At 32.6% G+C, this 16,217-nt stretch overlaps 3 protein-coding genes across 3 annotated transcripts; 2 read left to right on the plus strand and 1 right to left on the minus strand.

Moving 5' to 3' along the window:
• Window positions 1-1,211: 1,211 nt before the first annotated feature.
• LOC102606102 (ABC transporter G family member 11-like) lies at window positions 1,212-3,936 on the plus strand. The gene is made up of 8 exons (XM_006351792.2): window positions 1,212-1,468; window positions 1,550-1,629; window positions 1,718-2,176; window positions 2,290-2,376; window positions 2,464-2,589; window positions 2,782-2,973; window positions 3,046-3,132; window positions 3,214-3,936. The coding sequence occupies exons 1-8, from the start codon at window positions 1,246-1,248 to the stop codon at window positions 3,907-3,909; spliced, it is 1,950 nt and encodes a 649-aa protein (XP_006351854.2). The 5' UTR covers window positions 1,212-1,245; the 3' UTR covers window positions 3,910-3,936.
• A 392-nt stretch (window positions 3,937-4,328) lies between these two features.
• Window positions 4,329-8,304, plus strand: LOC102603629 (phospho-2-dehydro-3-deoxyheptonate aldolase 2, chloroplastic-like). Its single transcript, XM_006351700.2, has 5 exons — window positions 4,329-4,969; window positions 5,704-5,981; window positions 6,115-6,391; window positions 7,209-7,454; window positions 7,832-8,304. The coding sequence occupies exons 1-5, from the start codon at window positions 4,436-4,438 to the stop codon at window positions 8,081-8,083; spliced, it is 1,587 nt and encodes a 528-aa protein (XP_006351762.1). The 5' UTR covers window positions 4,329-4,435; the 3' UTR covers window positions 8,084-8,304.
• Window positions 8,305-11,199: 2,895 nt separating this feature from the next.
• LOC102577600 (erg-1) lies at window positions 11,200-12,345 on the minus strand. The gene is given in 1 exon segment (NM_001288374.1): window positions 11,200-12,345. A coding segment is annotated over 1 exon segment (906 nt). The 5' UTR covers window positions 12,332-12,345; the 3' UTR covers window positions 11,200-11,425.
• Between the last annotated feature and the right edge of the window lie 3,872 nt (window positions 12,346-16,217).

Consider the following 16,217-nt stretch of genomic DNA (forward strand, 5'->3'; position numbering starts at 1 on the left):
GGGAGGCATTCAAGCTTTCACTAATCTATAGTGATGACAACAATAACGAGACATAAATAATGGAAGCAGAATCAAATGAGGTGTTCTTTTGTTCGCTTTTAGCAGCTTTATAGAAAAAGTTTAGAATTTGTTAATTAACTTTAAATTAAATAATTACATTTTAAATTTTAATGAAAAGTAATAAAAAGTCAAATTCATTGAAAATTCAATTAGCTACTAAACCTAGATTTCTAATTAAGAATGTAATTTAATTAGCTTAGACAATTAAAGAAATAAGTTAATGAATAATAAAATAAGAGTGTTCTATTTAAAATGCTTATAAAATGCACTTGTGGAGATTTGAACCCGAGCCTTTAAAGTAAGGAGGAGAGACTCACACCGTTGGACCATAGCAACTTGATATGTTCAGGATGTCCAATCTGTTAACTTTAACCGTTACCAGTAACATTTTACTTATATATACGGTATAATTTTTCGACGAAGGGTGTCCCTCGGGACACTGTAGCTCCGCCCCTGCAGACAACAAGATTTTTGTACAATACAAACGGTTTGACTGTTTGGGAAACTGAAAAATATTCCCATTTTCAACTACAAAGTTGTGAGTTTAAGGCACCAATAAAGTAAAAAAAAAATGGTGGGAGCTCCTAGAAAGCAATCATAAAAAAGAACAAAAAAAGAAAGGAAAGAATAAAAAAGGGAAATATAGAAATAATAATGTGGGTTCATGTTAGTAATTAGAATATAAATGAAACAACAAAATTATAGTCACATATGAAAGAATACTACAATTTACCTAAGAGCTATTTTATTTTTCAGTTATTATTATATATATAAATTACATTTTTAGAAAATAAAAAAAAAGTCTACAAGTCATTACTTTAGTGACTTTATGGTCGGCTTAGCATGCATGACCTACTTTTACATAATATATATAAAATAGACATGTTACTGAATAATTATACATCAATTTAAACTTAGAGATTTTCCTCCTATATATATGTAAGCATATAAACTAGTTTCCTTACTATTTTTCTTTGTTAACTTCATTTATATACCTCCTTGAAGTAATTATAAAGTACACTAGCAATAGTTAGCTAGCGCATTCATATCTATATGATATATATATTTGCTACTTAATTAGTTTGTATTAGTACGTAATGTGGTTGTCCCAATATATATAAAAAGGACAGTTAGCCATTAATTTCCGCAACAATTTAATTATTTAGCTACGTAGTATATTTTTATATGGAGATGTGGCAGAATATCCGAATTGGAAAGGTGGAGGATGAAGAATTGAATGAAGGTGTTTTCTTGACCTGGAATGACTTGTGTGTGTCTGTTTCCATTAGTAGAATTGGAAGCAAAAACATAATTGAAGGTGTCACTGGCTATGCTCGACCAAGTGAACTATTGGCTGTAATGGGTCCTTCTGGCTCTGGCAAATCTACACTTCTCGACGCGTTAGCTGGTATATACATATATGTTCTTCGCTCCCAAATTTGATATGTATGCTTAGTTATTAAATCATGTATATATGCTAATTGATCAGGGAGACTGGATTTCAGCACGAGACAGAGTGGGGATATTCTAATCAATGGTCACAAGCAAAAACTTTCTTATGGAACTTCTGTAAGTTAAAAATCTTAAATTATACTGCAGCAGGGACCGTTACTGTGTCAAGTCAAAAAATGTTAATTTCTTCATCCTACAAAATCAGGCATATGTGACTCAAGATGAAACTCTGATAGCAACGCTAACAGTTAAAGAAGCTGTTTATTACTCCGCGCAACTACAACTCCCAGATTCAATGTTAAAATCAGAGAAAATACAAATAGCAGAACAAACTATAAAGGATATGGGGTTGCAAGATGCAATGAACACGAGAATTGGAGGATTTGGTAATAAAGGAATTAGTGGAGGAGAAAAGAGGAGACTCAGTATCTGCATTGAAATTCTAACTAGACCAAAACTTCTTTTCCTTGATGAACCAACCAGTGGCCTAGACAGCGCTGCATCGTATTATGTGATGAGCGGAATTTCACGCCAAAGAGGTGGAAGAACCATTATTGCATCGATTCATCAGCCAAGTGCTGAAGTTTTCAGTCTCTTTCACAGTTTGTGCATTTTGTCTTCAGGAAGAACTGTGTATTTTGGACCGGCGAATGTAGCAATTGAGGTATAAGCTTATGAATTTATAAAGTTTATTGATTAAACAGTCATTTTTTAAACGATGTCACAACTGTGAAAAGAATCTACATTTGTTTTTAATCTCTGTTTTTGGTATTGTAGTTTTTCAGGACAAATGGTTTCCCTTGCCCACTTCTTCAGAATCCGTCTGATCATTTTCTTAAAACAATAAACAAGGATTTTGACGAGGTAATTAAGTAGTGTATCCATACTTTTTTTTCAATAACTCTTGGAGAGGACAAAGCTTGCATTTTTACTGAATTTATTAATTAATAGGATATCGAACATGGTTTAGCTGGAAGAATGCCAACAGAAGAAGTGACAGATTTTCTCATAAATTCATATAAATCATCCGAGGAATACCATAAAGTTCAGAATCAGGTTGCAGAAATATGTCAACAGGTAAGCAAAAGGGATAAAGCATGACAAGGGGGGGAATCCGGAGTTGAAATTTATGAATTGATACTAAGTTAATCTACAATAATAACTGAGTTCACAGTCAAATATTTTTAGATATTAGTGAACTTGTAACTAGTATCCGCTCTGTTTGTATGCACGTGATGAGAATCACTCTTAACATTATTTATTTTCCAGGGAGGTGAAATATTGGAAAAAAGAAGTCATGCAAATTTTATCACGCAAAGTCTTGTTTTGACAAGGAGATCATCTGTGAACATGTTTCGTGATCTTGGCTACTACTGGATGCGATCTGTGTCTTATGTCATCCTTGCTTTAGGTCTTGGCACTATCTACTATAACGTCGACTTAAGCTATCGTTCAATTGAGGTATAAACAATAGATATAAGAAATTTTAGTACTACTACTAAACGATGATCATGAACATGAACAATTTTCCAGGAAAGAGGTCTAATGGTGGCTTTCGTTGTTTCATTCATGACATTCATGACAGTCGGTGGATTCCCTTCATTTGTGGAGGACATGAAGGTATATTATATCCTCATTAATTCCATCATCACAACCAACTAATTTCTCTGTTAAATCATTCGTCACAACTATTTAATTCAGGTATTTCAAAGAGAAAACTTGAACGGACACTATGGTTCTTCTGCTTTTGTGATTGGCAACACCGTTTCCTCCATGCCCTATTTGTTATTGATTTCACTAGTTCCAGGTTCCATTGCCTATTTCCTCACTGGATTTCAACCTGGATTCGAGCATTTCATCTACTTTGCACTAGTCCTCTTCATTAGTATGATGATAGTCGAGAGCCTAATGACTAACGTTGCAGCTATCGTGCCTAATTTCCTCATGGGCATTGTAGTAGGTGCAGGAATACAAGGATTGATGATATTAAGCGGCGGTTTTTTCCAGATACCTAACGAGTTACCTAAAATTATTTGGAAGTACCCGTTATACTACATTTCGTTTCACAGGTATGCTTACCAAGGCATGTTTAAGAATGAATTTGAAGGATTATTTTTTACAGATAATGGAATCAATGTTACTATTAGCGGAGAAGACGTATTGAGAGAAAAATGGCAAGTAGAAATGGGCTACTCAAAATGGGTAGATCTTGTTATTTTGGTAGTTATATTGATTTTGTACCGTATGGTATTCTTCTTGATTGTTAAAACGAATGAAAAATTTGTGCACGCAAGGAAAACATCCACATCAGTTTTATCAAAGAAAAGTAGGCAAATCATGGCTAAGTCCCTACCTGCCTCACCTCTCCATGTTGACATTCTCACCAACACTAGTTGAATTACAAGTTATATTTTCATCTTTGTATCATTTTGTACTCTATTGTATTTTGTTGTTTACATTTCATAGACTCTAGTACTGTTTAAATTTTATATTCAGTTAATTATTGCAATGGAGAAAAGGACTATAGATTACTAAAAAGATTAATAAGACATACGAACTTCAAAATAAGGTAAAGGGATAGTAAATGCTTACTTCTCGGTTTCGACTAAGATATGAAAAGAAATTGTTAGGAAGTCCGTATTCAAAACTGAACTCTACTATGTATGAATCTGAATTAGTTGTGCTTTGAACTTTGCGGATTAGAAAAAAGAATTATTAAAAATGTTGTATACATACAAAAATAAATTTATAATACATTAATTTAAATTAATCGAGATTCAATATAGATAAGGAATACATATTTGGACATACCCAAATAACAACTGTTTAGTTCTAAACAAATTCAGGTGTCTGTGTATCTTTGTTCACTGAACGATTATTCAATTCTCTTTGTATTCCCCAATCCCAACCCAAACACAAAAAAATGGCTCTGGCAGCCGCCACCGGCGGCGGCAACAGGGGTGGCTCAGCCCTCCCCAATTCGTGCCTTCAAGCCCCAAAGTCTTCACCTTTACAGAAACCCATCTTCTTCTCTTCCTTTCCCAAAATAACAACCCCGTCAAACTCCAAAATCAAGCCAAGAATCAAACCCATCTCAGCCGTTCAATCTCCACCCTCAACAACAGCAAAAACTGCTCAAAACCCAGAAGGAAAATGGAGTCTTGAAAGCTGGAAATCGAAGCCGGCTTCTCAGCTCCCTGAATACCCTGATAAGGTAAAGCTGGAATCAGTTCTTGATACCCTTTCGACGTATCCCCCAATTGTATTTGCTGGGGAAGCTAGGAATCTTGAAGAGAAATTGGGCGAAGCTGCTCTTGGGAATGCTTTCTTGTTGCAGGGTGGTGATTGTGCTGAAAGCTTTAAGGAATTTAGTGCTAATAACATTAGGGACACTTTCAGAGTCATCTTGCAGATGGGCGTTGTGCTTATGTTTGGTGGTCAAATGCCTGTAATCAAGGTGATTTTCTCTTTGAGTTAATTACTTCATAGCTACTGTTTGTACTAGTCATCGCCCAACGGTGTTATCCTTATAAAGAATTCATTGGAAGAGATTAATAATTTCTGGTGGTTTGCATGATCACATGGCATATGGGGTTTGGTCCCACAGGTGGTCTTTGTCTGTGATATATACAATTTTACAGAACTTGGTCTTAAGCTGTTCAAGCCCTTCAAGTGGTTTAATTAGTTGGTAGAGGGAAAAAATGTTATGTTTCCACACTAATTGACACTTAAATGATTAAATTTGACCTTGATTATAGTATCTGTAAAGTGAATTCTTTATTCCTTTTGATTGCTCTGGGACAGCTTTAGATGGTTGGCCTAGTACACAGAAACTGACGAGGATGTGCTTGAAATAAGTCAAATGATGCTTGTTGCTAATGGTGAAAATGATATTTCAATTATTTGCTCCTTAGGCGAAATACTTGATTAAACTTTACTTTAGTCTGCTGCTTAGGTCTTGGTTCCAATTATAATTAAGAAATTCTCTTGTTTGACTAATTATCCGAAATCTCGCATGCATATCAATCAGACAAATCAGCAACTGAATCTCGAAATTTAGAACCAGGTGTAATGTATTCATTTTAGCGGTTTCTGTGGCTGTAACAAAGATAGTTTTACTTTTGATTGTTGATTGATTCTATAAGCTGAGTTCCAAGATTTGGTTATTTATTCTTGTACTTTACTGGTTAGGTCGGTAGAATGGCAGGTCAATTTGCAAAGCCAAGATCTGATCCATTTGAAGAGAAGGATGGTGTGAAGCTGCCAAGTTACAGGGGAGACAATGTGAATGGCGATACTTTTGATGAGAAATCAAGAATTCCTGACCCCCATAGGATGATTAGGGCCTATACTCAGTCTGTAGCTACATTGAACCTCCTCAGGGCATTTGCTACTGGAGGTTATGCTGCCATGCAGAGGGTTAACGAGTGGAATCTTGACTTTACTGATCGTAGCGAGCAGGGTGACAGGTATGTCTTCTGCTATGCTATATTTGTTACTTATCGAAAGAAAATGTTTGTCTTTTATTGGTTTTGTAGTCTGAATGTCCTTTTATTATAACTTCCATGACTAACAATTTTGTGAGCAATATGTTTCCCGAAGGTACCGTGAACTGGCTCACCGAGTTGACGAAACCATGGGCTTCATGACTGCTGCTGGGCTTACAGTTGACCACCCAATCATGACAACAACTGATTTCTGGACATCGCATGAGTGCCTTCTCTTGCCTTATGAACAAGCACTTACGAGGGAGGATTCAACTTCTGGCCTTTATTATGACTGCTCCGCTCATATGATTTGGGTTGGGGAACGAACAAGGCAATTGGATGGTGCTCATGTTGAGTTCTTGAGAGGAATTGCCAATCCACTTGGAATCAAGGTACAGTGCACTTCTTTTACTGCACTTTATTTTGTTGGAAAAAAGGAGTGTGGTAAGATATGCTAATTATGAAGGGCTCTGCAGAGTATCTTGTAAGATGTGGAACGAATTTAATATTGGCATCTGCATGTGATAAGGAGTTGAAGGGAAAGATGGAGAATGTGAATTATAAGTCATGCCTTAGAGATGCATTTAACTGTGCCTGGACCTTCGTCTATTCTTTGACAATCCACATGCTGAGATTTAATTTTTTGCCTGTGATTAGCAGTAAAAAGTCTAGAATGTTTGAATACTGGTTAACAAAAAGAGAAAGCAAAGTTTTGGACTTATATTTTCTGAAAATTTAGGTCTTTCTCTATATGTAGTGTGAGTAGGATGGAGTTTATGATATCAATTTAACATATATATATATATATATATATATATATTGAATAAGAGGTGGTATTAAGCTAAATTTGAGAGGAAAACATCATATCAAAGTTTAAAATTAAAATAATACATAAATTTGAATTCTTGAAATCTTATCAATGATATTATTAGAAGAATGGTGTCAAGCATCTGAGATGTCCCCAAAAAGTAAACAGAGTCATATAAACTGGGATGGAGAGAACAAATACCGACCAGAGTTAAAACGTTGAATGCAATATACAATTCTAGTATCCACCTCTTCATTTTCCTATGAAAACAATTACTGTATCACCAGATTTTAAGCTCCCTTAATTTCCACGATATTAACTAGCTTGGAGTTTAGACATAGTTGGTTGACTGATTGATGGACGTACATGCTATATAAGCTACCTTTGTTTCAATATTGCAGGTGAGTCACAAAATGGATCCAAATGAACTAGTCAAGCTTATTGACATTCTTAACCCTCAAAATAGACCAGGAAGGATTACAGTAATCGCCAGGATGGGAGCTGATAACATGAGAGTAAAGCTTCCCCATCTGATCAGGGCTGTTCGCGGAGCTGGTCAAATTGTCACTTGGGTCAGTGATCCTATGCATGGAAATACCACTAAAGCCCCTTGTGGACTCAAAACGCGTTCATTTGACTCTATCCGGGTATGATGCTATTCTGCCTGCTTTATATACTTGCTTTATGTTCTCGTGGTATGTGAATGCCGTATGTTTTTAAAAAATATTTATATGCCACCCTTGGCAATATAAGTAAAGTATTTCAAAACTGTTTTAGTAACCAAGAAACTATAGGAGAAGATCGCGTGTCATTGAACATTCATGACTGCTTTGACGTTGCATGCCATTGAATCTACATTTCGAAATAGTACAAGGGAAGAAATTAGTTGATAATAAGATCTAATAAACCCTTTTCTAGTATAGGAAATTCTGTGACGTTTATGCTTTTTATACGTACCGAGTAGACTATCCTAGTGAATTTCTTTTCGCCGTAGCTTATAATGTGATTGCGTGTATCTGTGTAGGCCGAGGTAAGAGCATTCTTTGATGTACACGATCAAGAAGGGAGCTATCCTGGTGGTGTGCATCTGGAGATGACAGGTCAGAATGTAACAGAGTGCGTTGGAGGCTCTCGAACAATTACTTACAATGATCTGAGCTCGCGCTACCATACACATTGTGACCCAAGACTCAATGCTTCTCAAGCACTTGAACTTGCTTTTATTATCGCCGAGCGCCTCAGGAAAAGAAGACTGGGACCTAAGTTCGGGTTCTAGAAACCATCTTACTCCCCTTCCCCCACTATTCGCAGTTAGCCTCTGTGTGAAGAGGTATAAGTATAGTATGGCAAGATCCAATCTTATTGTAATATGAAACTTAAAACATGGAAAGGCTATTCCTCCAGTGTATATGTTAAGATGGATGCTTAAAGTTTGTGTATATATGTAAATAATAACATCTTGGCAAATAAAGTGAACTGACTCTGTTTGGTTTGATATATAATATCCAGTGGCAGAACAAGTTATTTTCACTTACGAGATTCAAAATATAAAGAATACATACAAAAAAATAATTTTGACTTTGTATATTCATTGTAAATTTTTTCAAAGAAAGGGGTTCATTTGAATCCGTTTCGGCACCCTAGCTCCACCCTGCCCTGGCTAATTCAATTTTGTAGTGGGAAGTTTCATTTTGAAGGTGAAGCGATACCTATGAAAGACTTCTGGGCTTAAACTCTAAAAAAACCAATACTTTGTGTTGTTACATATATTATCATCCATAGTGTAACTCTTTCTGGATTGTAGAGGCTCAGAGGGATATCAATAGCAACGTAAAATCTTAGTAACTCAGTTGGTTGACTAATTGGTGAAATTAACTTCGTCACAGTGTAATCCTCTCCCCTATTTTCACCTATTCTACACCAATTTAGTTTTCTTAAAAATAGAAAAATAGCAACTGTGGAATGTACTCTGATCCTTCACACAACCCCTAGTCGTTTTAATTCTTTCGAAACATTTTTTATTTTTAAAAGAAGTGGGTAGACCATTTTTCTAATTTTATTTATTTAGGAGAATTAAAAGGTAAAGACTTTTACTTTTGAGGTGTCTAACCTTATCTATCCCAAATATTAAAAAAATAATATAATATTCTCTCAAGGATCGAGGTCTTCTTTGGCTAAGAATGAATTCTGGAAGAGATGGAGACCCCTCTAATAATTGTCATTTTTTATTTTTTTATTGTAATTCAGAATTCCTACTGATTAGATTAAATTTAAATTTGCATCAAATTTTTTTTTATCGAGAGTATAATTATTTTGATTTTAATTTATTTTTACTTTTTTTAATGAAATTATATATATATATATTGTAATTTAGCTTCGCAATCTTATCCTTTATCACCAAATGGGACACGTGATGACTGTAGTCTATACTGGCACGTGACCTGTGCTACTTTAGATTTGCAGCCTAGCCACCAGATCCTGAATGTCTTGCCAAATACGCATACAATTTCTTAAAAAAATTTTATTTAGAGACGTAAATTATGTCATATTTAACTAAAATATTTAAACAAGTAAAAAAAATGTGATTTTGTTAAATCTTTTTTATGAAAAATTTAAAAAGGTTTTAAAATATTTTGTGAAATATTTATGTACATAAATAAGTTAATTATATAAACTAAATCACATTTTTTAATTAGACAAATCAACCTTAATTGAATATGACCTAAGTTTTACGGCTTATTATTAAATAAAGGGTAATAATTTAAATGATGAACTTCTTTACGTTAAGAGCATTTGAAAATAGGCCCTAATAAATTTAAGAAGTATTTGTTATTGCGCCACTTATAAAAACACGACACGTGATAATCATAATTTAAATGATATAAATTTGTTTTACAATTTTAATAACTATTAAGGATAATATTATCAGTTGATTTACTGTAAAATGTTTGATTTGTATTTACCTAATATTTCAAAAGCACTAATACTATTTTGTATTTATTCGCATTCAAATAGAGAAATGGTCCATATAATGATTGTGAAAATAGTTGGGGAAATTACTAAACTACAAAAAAAGGGCTATCACACAACTTGCCAAATTTGACTGAAAAGCCCTTTGAAAAGGAACAACAAAAAAGATTGTTTTGGATTATAACAGCAATTGTTAAAAGCACGATCATGCATCACCTAATAATAATAATATATTCAAATTAAATTAAACCCATAGTTCAATTTAATTTAAAGTTGCAAAGTCATAATTGTTACAGTAAACATTGAAATTTCTTGAGACTCTAATATGTGTTCAATTTAAATTGAAATTCCATAACGTGTATTTAATTTCAATTAATATTTTTTTAGGCTATTTAACCCTAAACTAGTCCTATGCTTATGTAAAGGGTATTATAATCCCGCTAAGAGGCCTCTTGAATATTCCGCAATCCGGACATCTTGAATATTTCTCAATTTATTAAATATTCCTAAATAGATCAAATTCAAATCATCCTAGTTCAGAAAATACTTTATTAGGCTCTCGAGTGAGAAATACGTCATAAACGGTCCTTGAGTTATGATGATAAAATCTTACGGAGAAATCTAAAGAGAGAAAAATCAAGGGAGAAACAGATTTATACTCATAATCTTGATCAAAATTTAATTTCTTTGGAAACAGTTGCTCTAATTAATCTCTTCAACCTCGGGTTATCCGAAAATGTTGAGATATAGAGAGAACCATAAAAGGCTAAAACACACTATGCTTTGCCCCTCTTCAAGAGTAATTAATTTTTAGGTGTTTTGTTTAATAACCCATAATAATCCGTCAACTCAGACAATGCAACAAACTAAAAAAATTTAGTTACAAATTACTCCATTATTATTATTACTCCCTCCATCTTTTCTCCATTTCAAAAAAAGCAAAGTACTGAACTTTTTTTATAATTCAAACTAAATTAATTGTTTAAAATTTAGGAAAGTTATCAAGAAAAAAAATCAGTTTTTCCCCCTTACATACCTACATTTTTTATATGACAATTTCAAAAGATTCAATTGTTCATATTTTACTTTGATTTATTTATATTTTCAAATAAATTATGATTTTAATTAAATATATTTACTTTTTCAAAAAAAAATTGAAAACACAATTAAGAACAAAAGTGAAAAGTGACGCTCAATATATGTTTCAATTTTTTTTCTTAATTAATATACATTGCCATAAAAATTCAGTTATTTTGAAAGGAAAATGAACTACTCCTTAAATCAGCAATTTTCATTTTACTCAAAACTTACTCCTCAACCAAACCCTCTATTTTGTATTACCAAACATAGAAAAAGAAGGAAGATGCTTATTTTAAAAATTCATATTTTATATAAACACTAATATTATTATGGATCATATTATTTAATTATAGTCCTATAGGCATTGCATTTTACACATTTTTTAGAAAACATAAAAGCAAAGGAATATACAGTCATACAAAACGACAACCACCCACCCACCCCCACACTTGCAATTCCTCAGTCCACCAAATCCTGAAGGAACAATGAACATACGTAGACTCGTCCACACCCAATCCCACCACCCTCTTCTTTTCTTCTCCTTATCTCCCTCTTGATTGTTTCTTTCTCAAACGAGTGCCGAGCATGCAGATTTAGTTGGGTCCCACATAGCAGGGAGCAAGAACCTACGCCCATTAACCCCATGCGCATTATAGCTAGCACCCGTACTCTTATCAACTAGAGTTTGACCCGGATAACCAGGGTAAGAACCCGACCCAAACATACCGGTACAAGCCGAAACAGCCTCCAACGGCGCCGTCGCTGGCCCCTGGAAGTATCCATTGTTAAACGGATTCGTCACGGTTCCCGCCAAAACCGTTGCCACGTTGATAATCATCCCGTCAACGCCAACGTCACCGTTCGGCGCCAATAAAGGCGGCGTTTGTGGGCCGTAGATAGGCTGATGAAACGGCCAAGCACACTGACCGGCGCACTGAGTCTCCGAGTTACCAACCCAAGCGTAAGTGAAACGGACTTTACCCCGACTTGAGCCATGGGACCCACATCTGCTACAAAATCCTTCCACGAATACATCCTTCGCCGTCAACACTAAGTTCACCGACCTACCCATATAACCACCCTTGGAAGCCAAATACACAATATGTGAATTTTTCAGAGATTTTCCTAAAGAACAATTTTCATCGAGAATTTGTTTTCCTAGAGTAACAGTGGAGGCACCAGTTTTGTATTTCTCAGTTGTTTTCCACCAGGAAGCAGCTGAAGGATTTGGGGCTTTTGGGGAGTTTAACGATTGAAGGAAATCAACGATTATAGACCGTTGGCTAGGGGTAAATTTACCGTACCATATGAGATTAACGGTCACGGTTCCTTTAAGAAGAGCACCGTTGTGGTATTTGAGAACAAGAGGTTGTTCCTGAACAAGAGCAGCCATGGAAGCTCCGAAGAGAGAAGAGGAACACAATAAGAACAATAGGATCGAAGAAACAGTGGCAGAAATGTAATTTGAAGCCATATTGTGAGTATTTAAAAGTCTTTAATCAAGTGTATTGAGCAAGAGAGAAAGAAGAAGAAGAACTTGGTAAAATAGAGAGAAAGTAGTGATATTTATAGTAAGGCTAAAGAGTTAGGAAGAATTGGAGACAGCTGTAGCAAAGGAGATGTCAACATCAGGTATTGCCACGTGGAGAAATGTAATAGGGGGCTGGTGGAAACTAAGAGTAGCAGTACATTTGCCAGGCTGGAAGATTGATAGGGTGACGTGGTGGTCTACTCAGAAGACCTTAATGAAGGAGAGTTTAAGCACACCCAGAAAAAGGCATGGTCTGGAGCATGACGTGGAGTTATGGCACTGCATGCAGCGATATTGACGTGTCTGCTATTCTCTTCGTTTCTAATCTCCCGATTTTAAACATAACGTAGATAGTTGAAAGTAAAATATTTAATTATATTCACAAGTTTTCTTTTTGAAATGTATATAACTTTATTTAACAAGAATTGACCAATTATCCTAAGAGTCAATTCCCTAAATGGTCACCCAAGTTTAGGGAATTTCCTTGAAATATCATTTATGTTTCATTTAGGACCAAAATATCACTCAACTATCACTATTTTTCTCCAAATATACTTGACACTTTAAAAGCTTCACTCTCTCCTAGTTGGCATGACATGCCATTAAAGATTTTTTTTAATAATAGACTATTTAATTCATTAAACCATTTAACTAAAATAATGATCATATTATTGTTTTAAAAATATATTAGTTTATTAAGAATAAATTTTCATACTTAAGAATCGTTTATCATAATTAAGCTTTTTATTTTTTTATGTTATGAAGATAGGTTTTTAAAACGTACTATAATATCATCAATTTTGAGTACTTATAAACACATATATTCAAAAAAATATTGATATACAAATCACTCATGAATGCTAACTTACATCAATTAATCATAAATTGTATAATGAATTAATAATATTAAAGGTCAATTAACTATTACAATAATATTAATTGTGTGTTTTGAAATTCATACTTACAATATATTTTTTCCGAAAAAATAAAAATTGAATAATATTATATTTTTATCCAAAAAAATGGAATACTAAATACCTTAAAAGCTCCTTCTATTCTAGTTGATATGTCATGTCATTAAATCATCCTTTAAAAAATAATAGACCTATTTAATTCATATGTCTCTACAAAACAAATACATAAATTACATAAGAATTTATGAAGATTATAAAAAAAAAATCTAATTCCTTTATATATTTTTACCAAACAAAATTCAATGAAAAAACCTCTATGCGCAATTATTTGAAAATTTTAAGCAATTTTTTCATAAAAGTATTCAAATAAATTTGTAAGGTTGACCAAAAAAAAATTGGTAAGAAAGAGAAAATTATTATTTTAATATATGATTAATTGATGTAAGTTGACATTCATAAGTGATTTATATATCAATATTTTTTGAATATATGTGTTTATAATTATTCAAAATTGATGACATTATGGTAAGTTTCAAAAAACTATTCTTCATAGCATAAAAAAATAAAAATTTAATTATGATAAAAACTTCTTAAGTATGAAAATTTCTTCTTAATAAACTAATATATATTTTTTAGAAAATAATAAGATCATTATATTAGTTAAATGGTTTAATGAATTAAATTAGCCTATTACTAAAAAAAGACTTTAATGACATGTCATGCCAACTAGGAGAGAGTGGGGCTTTTGAAGTGTCAAATATATTTGGAGGAAAATAGTGAGAGTTGAGTGATATTTTGGTCATAAATGAAACATAAATGATATTTCAAGGAAATTTCCAAAACTTGGGTGACCATTTAGGAAATTGACTCATTATCCTAATTAAATATGCTTTATTAAGTGGAATTATATTAATAATATAGATATTCTCTATACTATTAGTGCATTTAACCCAAATACTAATGGTAAAAAATAGGGAGATTGAAAGCGATGGCACAATAGAAATTTGAAATTGTTCTATATTTAAATTTTGCGAGTGGCTAAAAAAAGAAATGTTACTTCTCCAAATTAGACTAACTTCATCAATTATCATAGTTTGACGGTATTTGCTTACATGGACATTTGGGTTTTATATCTATTCCGTCCATTTCTTTTTTTTCTTTTTTTTTTCATTTTCGTTGGTCGATGTCTGCACTGAAGTTCGTTACAAAGTTTAATTTGAAGGTAACGCCTCCGATAAAATTTTCTCCATAGCTAAGATTTGAACCTGAAATCTCTTATTAGAGGTGAAGTAATTCCACCACTACATCACCATTCATATTGACTATTTAATTTTTACTTAATCCATGTTAATTTTACGTTCTCTGTGAAGAAAATATTTCTTATACTAATAAATTTATGTTTATATTATTGAAAAGAAAAATCTTACTTGATGTTTTATACAATGATTATACATTTGAAGTAAAGGCAGGGTGGGGGACAATGGGGCAGTGAAAGTAATGTGCAAAAGTTGAAAAATGGGAAAATTATACAACAGTTTGCGGAAGGTGGCAACATTTCATGGACCACTTCAGTGCAGCGTATATTAGGCTTTGGGAGTTGGTAGCCTATGGACCACTTCAGTCCATACACTCATAATCACTGCTCAAATTCAGTGGTGTTATCATTATTAACAAACAATTTTATACTTCATCCGTTTCTATTTATTTATTAAATTTTAATTTTATACATTTATTAAGAAAATAATTATTAATATAATATATTTATCATTTTGCCCTATAATTTGATAGGATTCCAAATATATTTACTTTATATATTTAAAAAAAATATTAACTCAATATTAATATATTAGGGGTATAATAGAAAAAATAATATCTTTTTTGATTTGTTGAAAAAAACAAGTAAAAAAGAAATGAAAATATTAGATAAGTAAACAAGGAAGAAGGGAGTACTAATTTTATGTTTCTTATGAATGGAATTGCTTCAACTTATTTAATCATCTTCTAATTCTATACTCAATTTAATTTCGTACATGTATTCAACCAATATTTAGTTTTTAAAATATATATATATATTTGGAAACACTCTTGATTTAGTAGTGAATTGTTTGTCAAAAACAATCTCTCAATTCCACAAAAGTAGAGGTAAGGTATACATACACCTTATCCTCTTCATACTCTACTACATTGATTATGTTGTTATATTATATATTTTATTATAAATATAAGATTTGGATCAAAATTACTAAATTCAGTTGAATTCATAATCAAAGTGCTAGCTTCGCCATGCTTTTACCTTATAAAAATACAACTTCATCTATCTCAATTTATGTGACACTGTTTAACTTAATACAACATTTATAAAAAAAAAGGAAAACTTTAAAATTTTGTTTTTTTTAATAGTTTATTTCTAAATTATAGAAAAGCTATAATATTTTTCATTTTGTTTGGATAGATTAGAAAAGAAAGGATGTGACATTGGTTCAATATATATGTCATTTATTTGTTTGTTGAGAATCAAATAGTGAATAAAAATCTAAAATAGAAATCCCTAAATAAGAGAATAGAGTAGACTATAAATAGGTGGAATCTGATCCTAATGTTTATTTTGAAATATATAATCAAAAGATTAGGTGCAAATCATTTGTTTGAGCCTCTCTAATACTCCTTTTGTCCCTAAGTACTTGTCCATTTTTCATTTTATAGTTGTTCCTAATTACTTGTTCGTTTTGACAAATTGAGAAAGAACAATTTTTTTTTACCTATTATATCCTCAATTAAATTACTATTTATTTTTAAAAACGTAGAACTTTTTATCTACTTCATAATTAATACGGGTAAAATGATAATCTCACTATGTCATTAATTATTTTTCTTATTAAATGTGCCAATTTAAAAGTGAACAAGTAATTAGGGAC

The sequence above is a fragment of the Solanum tuberosum genome, unplaced genomic scaffold (assembly GCF_000226075.1).
Source record: "Solanum tuberosum cultivar DM 1-3 516 R44 unplaced genomic scaffold, SolTub_3.0 scf00136, whole genome shotgun sequence".
Taxonomy (NCBI): Eukaryota; Viridiplantae; Streptophyta; class Magnoliopsida; order Solanales; family Solanaceae; genus Solanum; species Solanum tuberosum.

What these genes read in the sequence shown, in the direction of transcription:
- LOC102606102 (XM_006351792.2), top strand. Translation starts at nt 1,246, where the DNA reads ATGGAGATGTGGCAGAATATCCGAATTGGAAAGGTGGAGGATGAAGAA. An exon ending in TAAACAAGGATTTTGACGAG is followed by an intron (nt 2,377 to 2,463) that starts GTAATTAAGTAG and finishes ATTAATTAATAG; the next exon opens with GATATCGAACATGGTTTAGC. An exon ending in TTGCAGAAATATGTCAACAG is followed by an intron (nt 2,590 to 2,781) that starts GTAAGCAAAAGG and finishes TTTATTTTCCAG; the next exon opens with GGAGGTGAAATATTGGAAAA.
- LOC102603629 (XM_006351700.2), top strand. Translation starts at nt 4,436, where the DNA reads ATGGCTCTGGCAGCCGCCACCGGCGGCGGCAACAGGGGTGGCTCAGCC. An exon ending in GTCAAATGCCTGTAATCAAG is followed by an intron (nt 4,970 to 5,703) that starts GTGATTTTCTCT and finishes TTTACTGGTTAG; the next exon opens with GTCGGTAGAATGGCAGGTCA. An exon ending in GTTCATTTGACTCTATCCGG is followed by an intron (nt 7,455 to 7,831) that starts GTATGATGCTAT and finishes GTATCTGTGTAG; the next exon opens with GCCGAGGTAAGAGCATTCTT.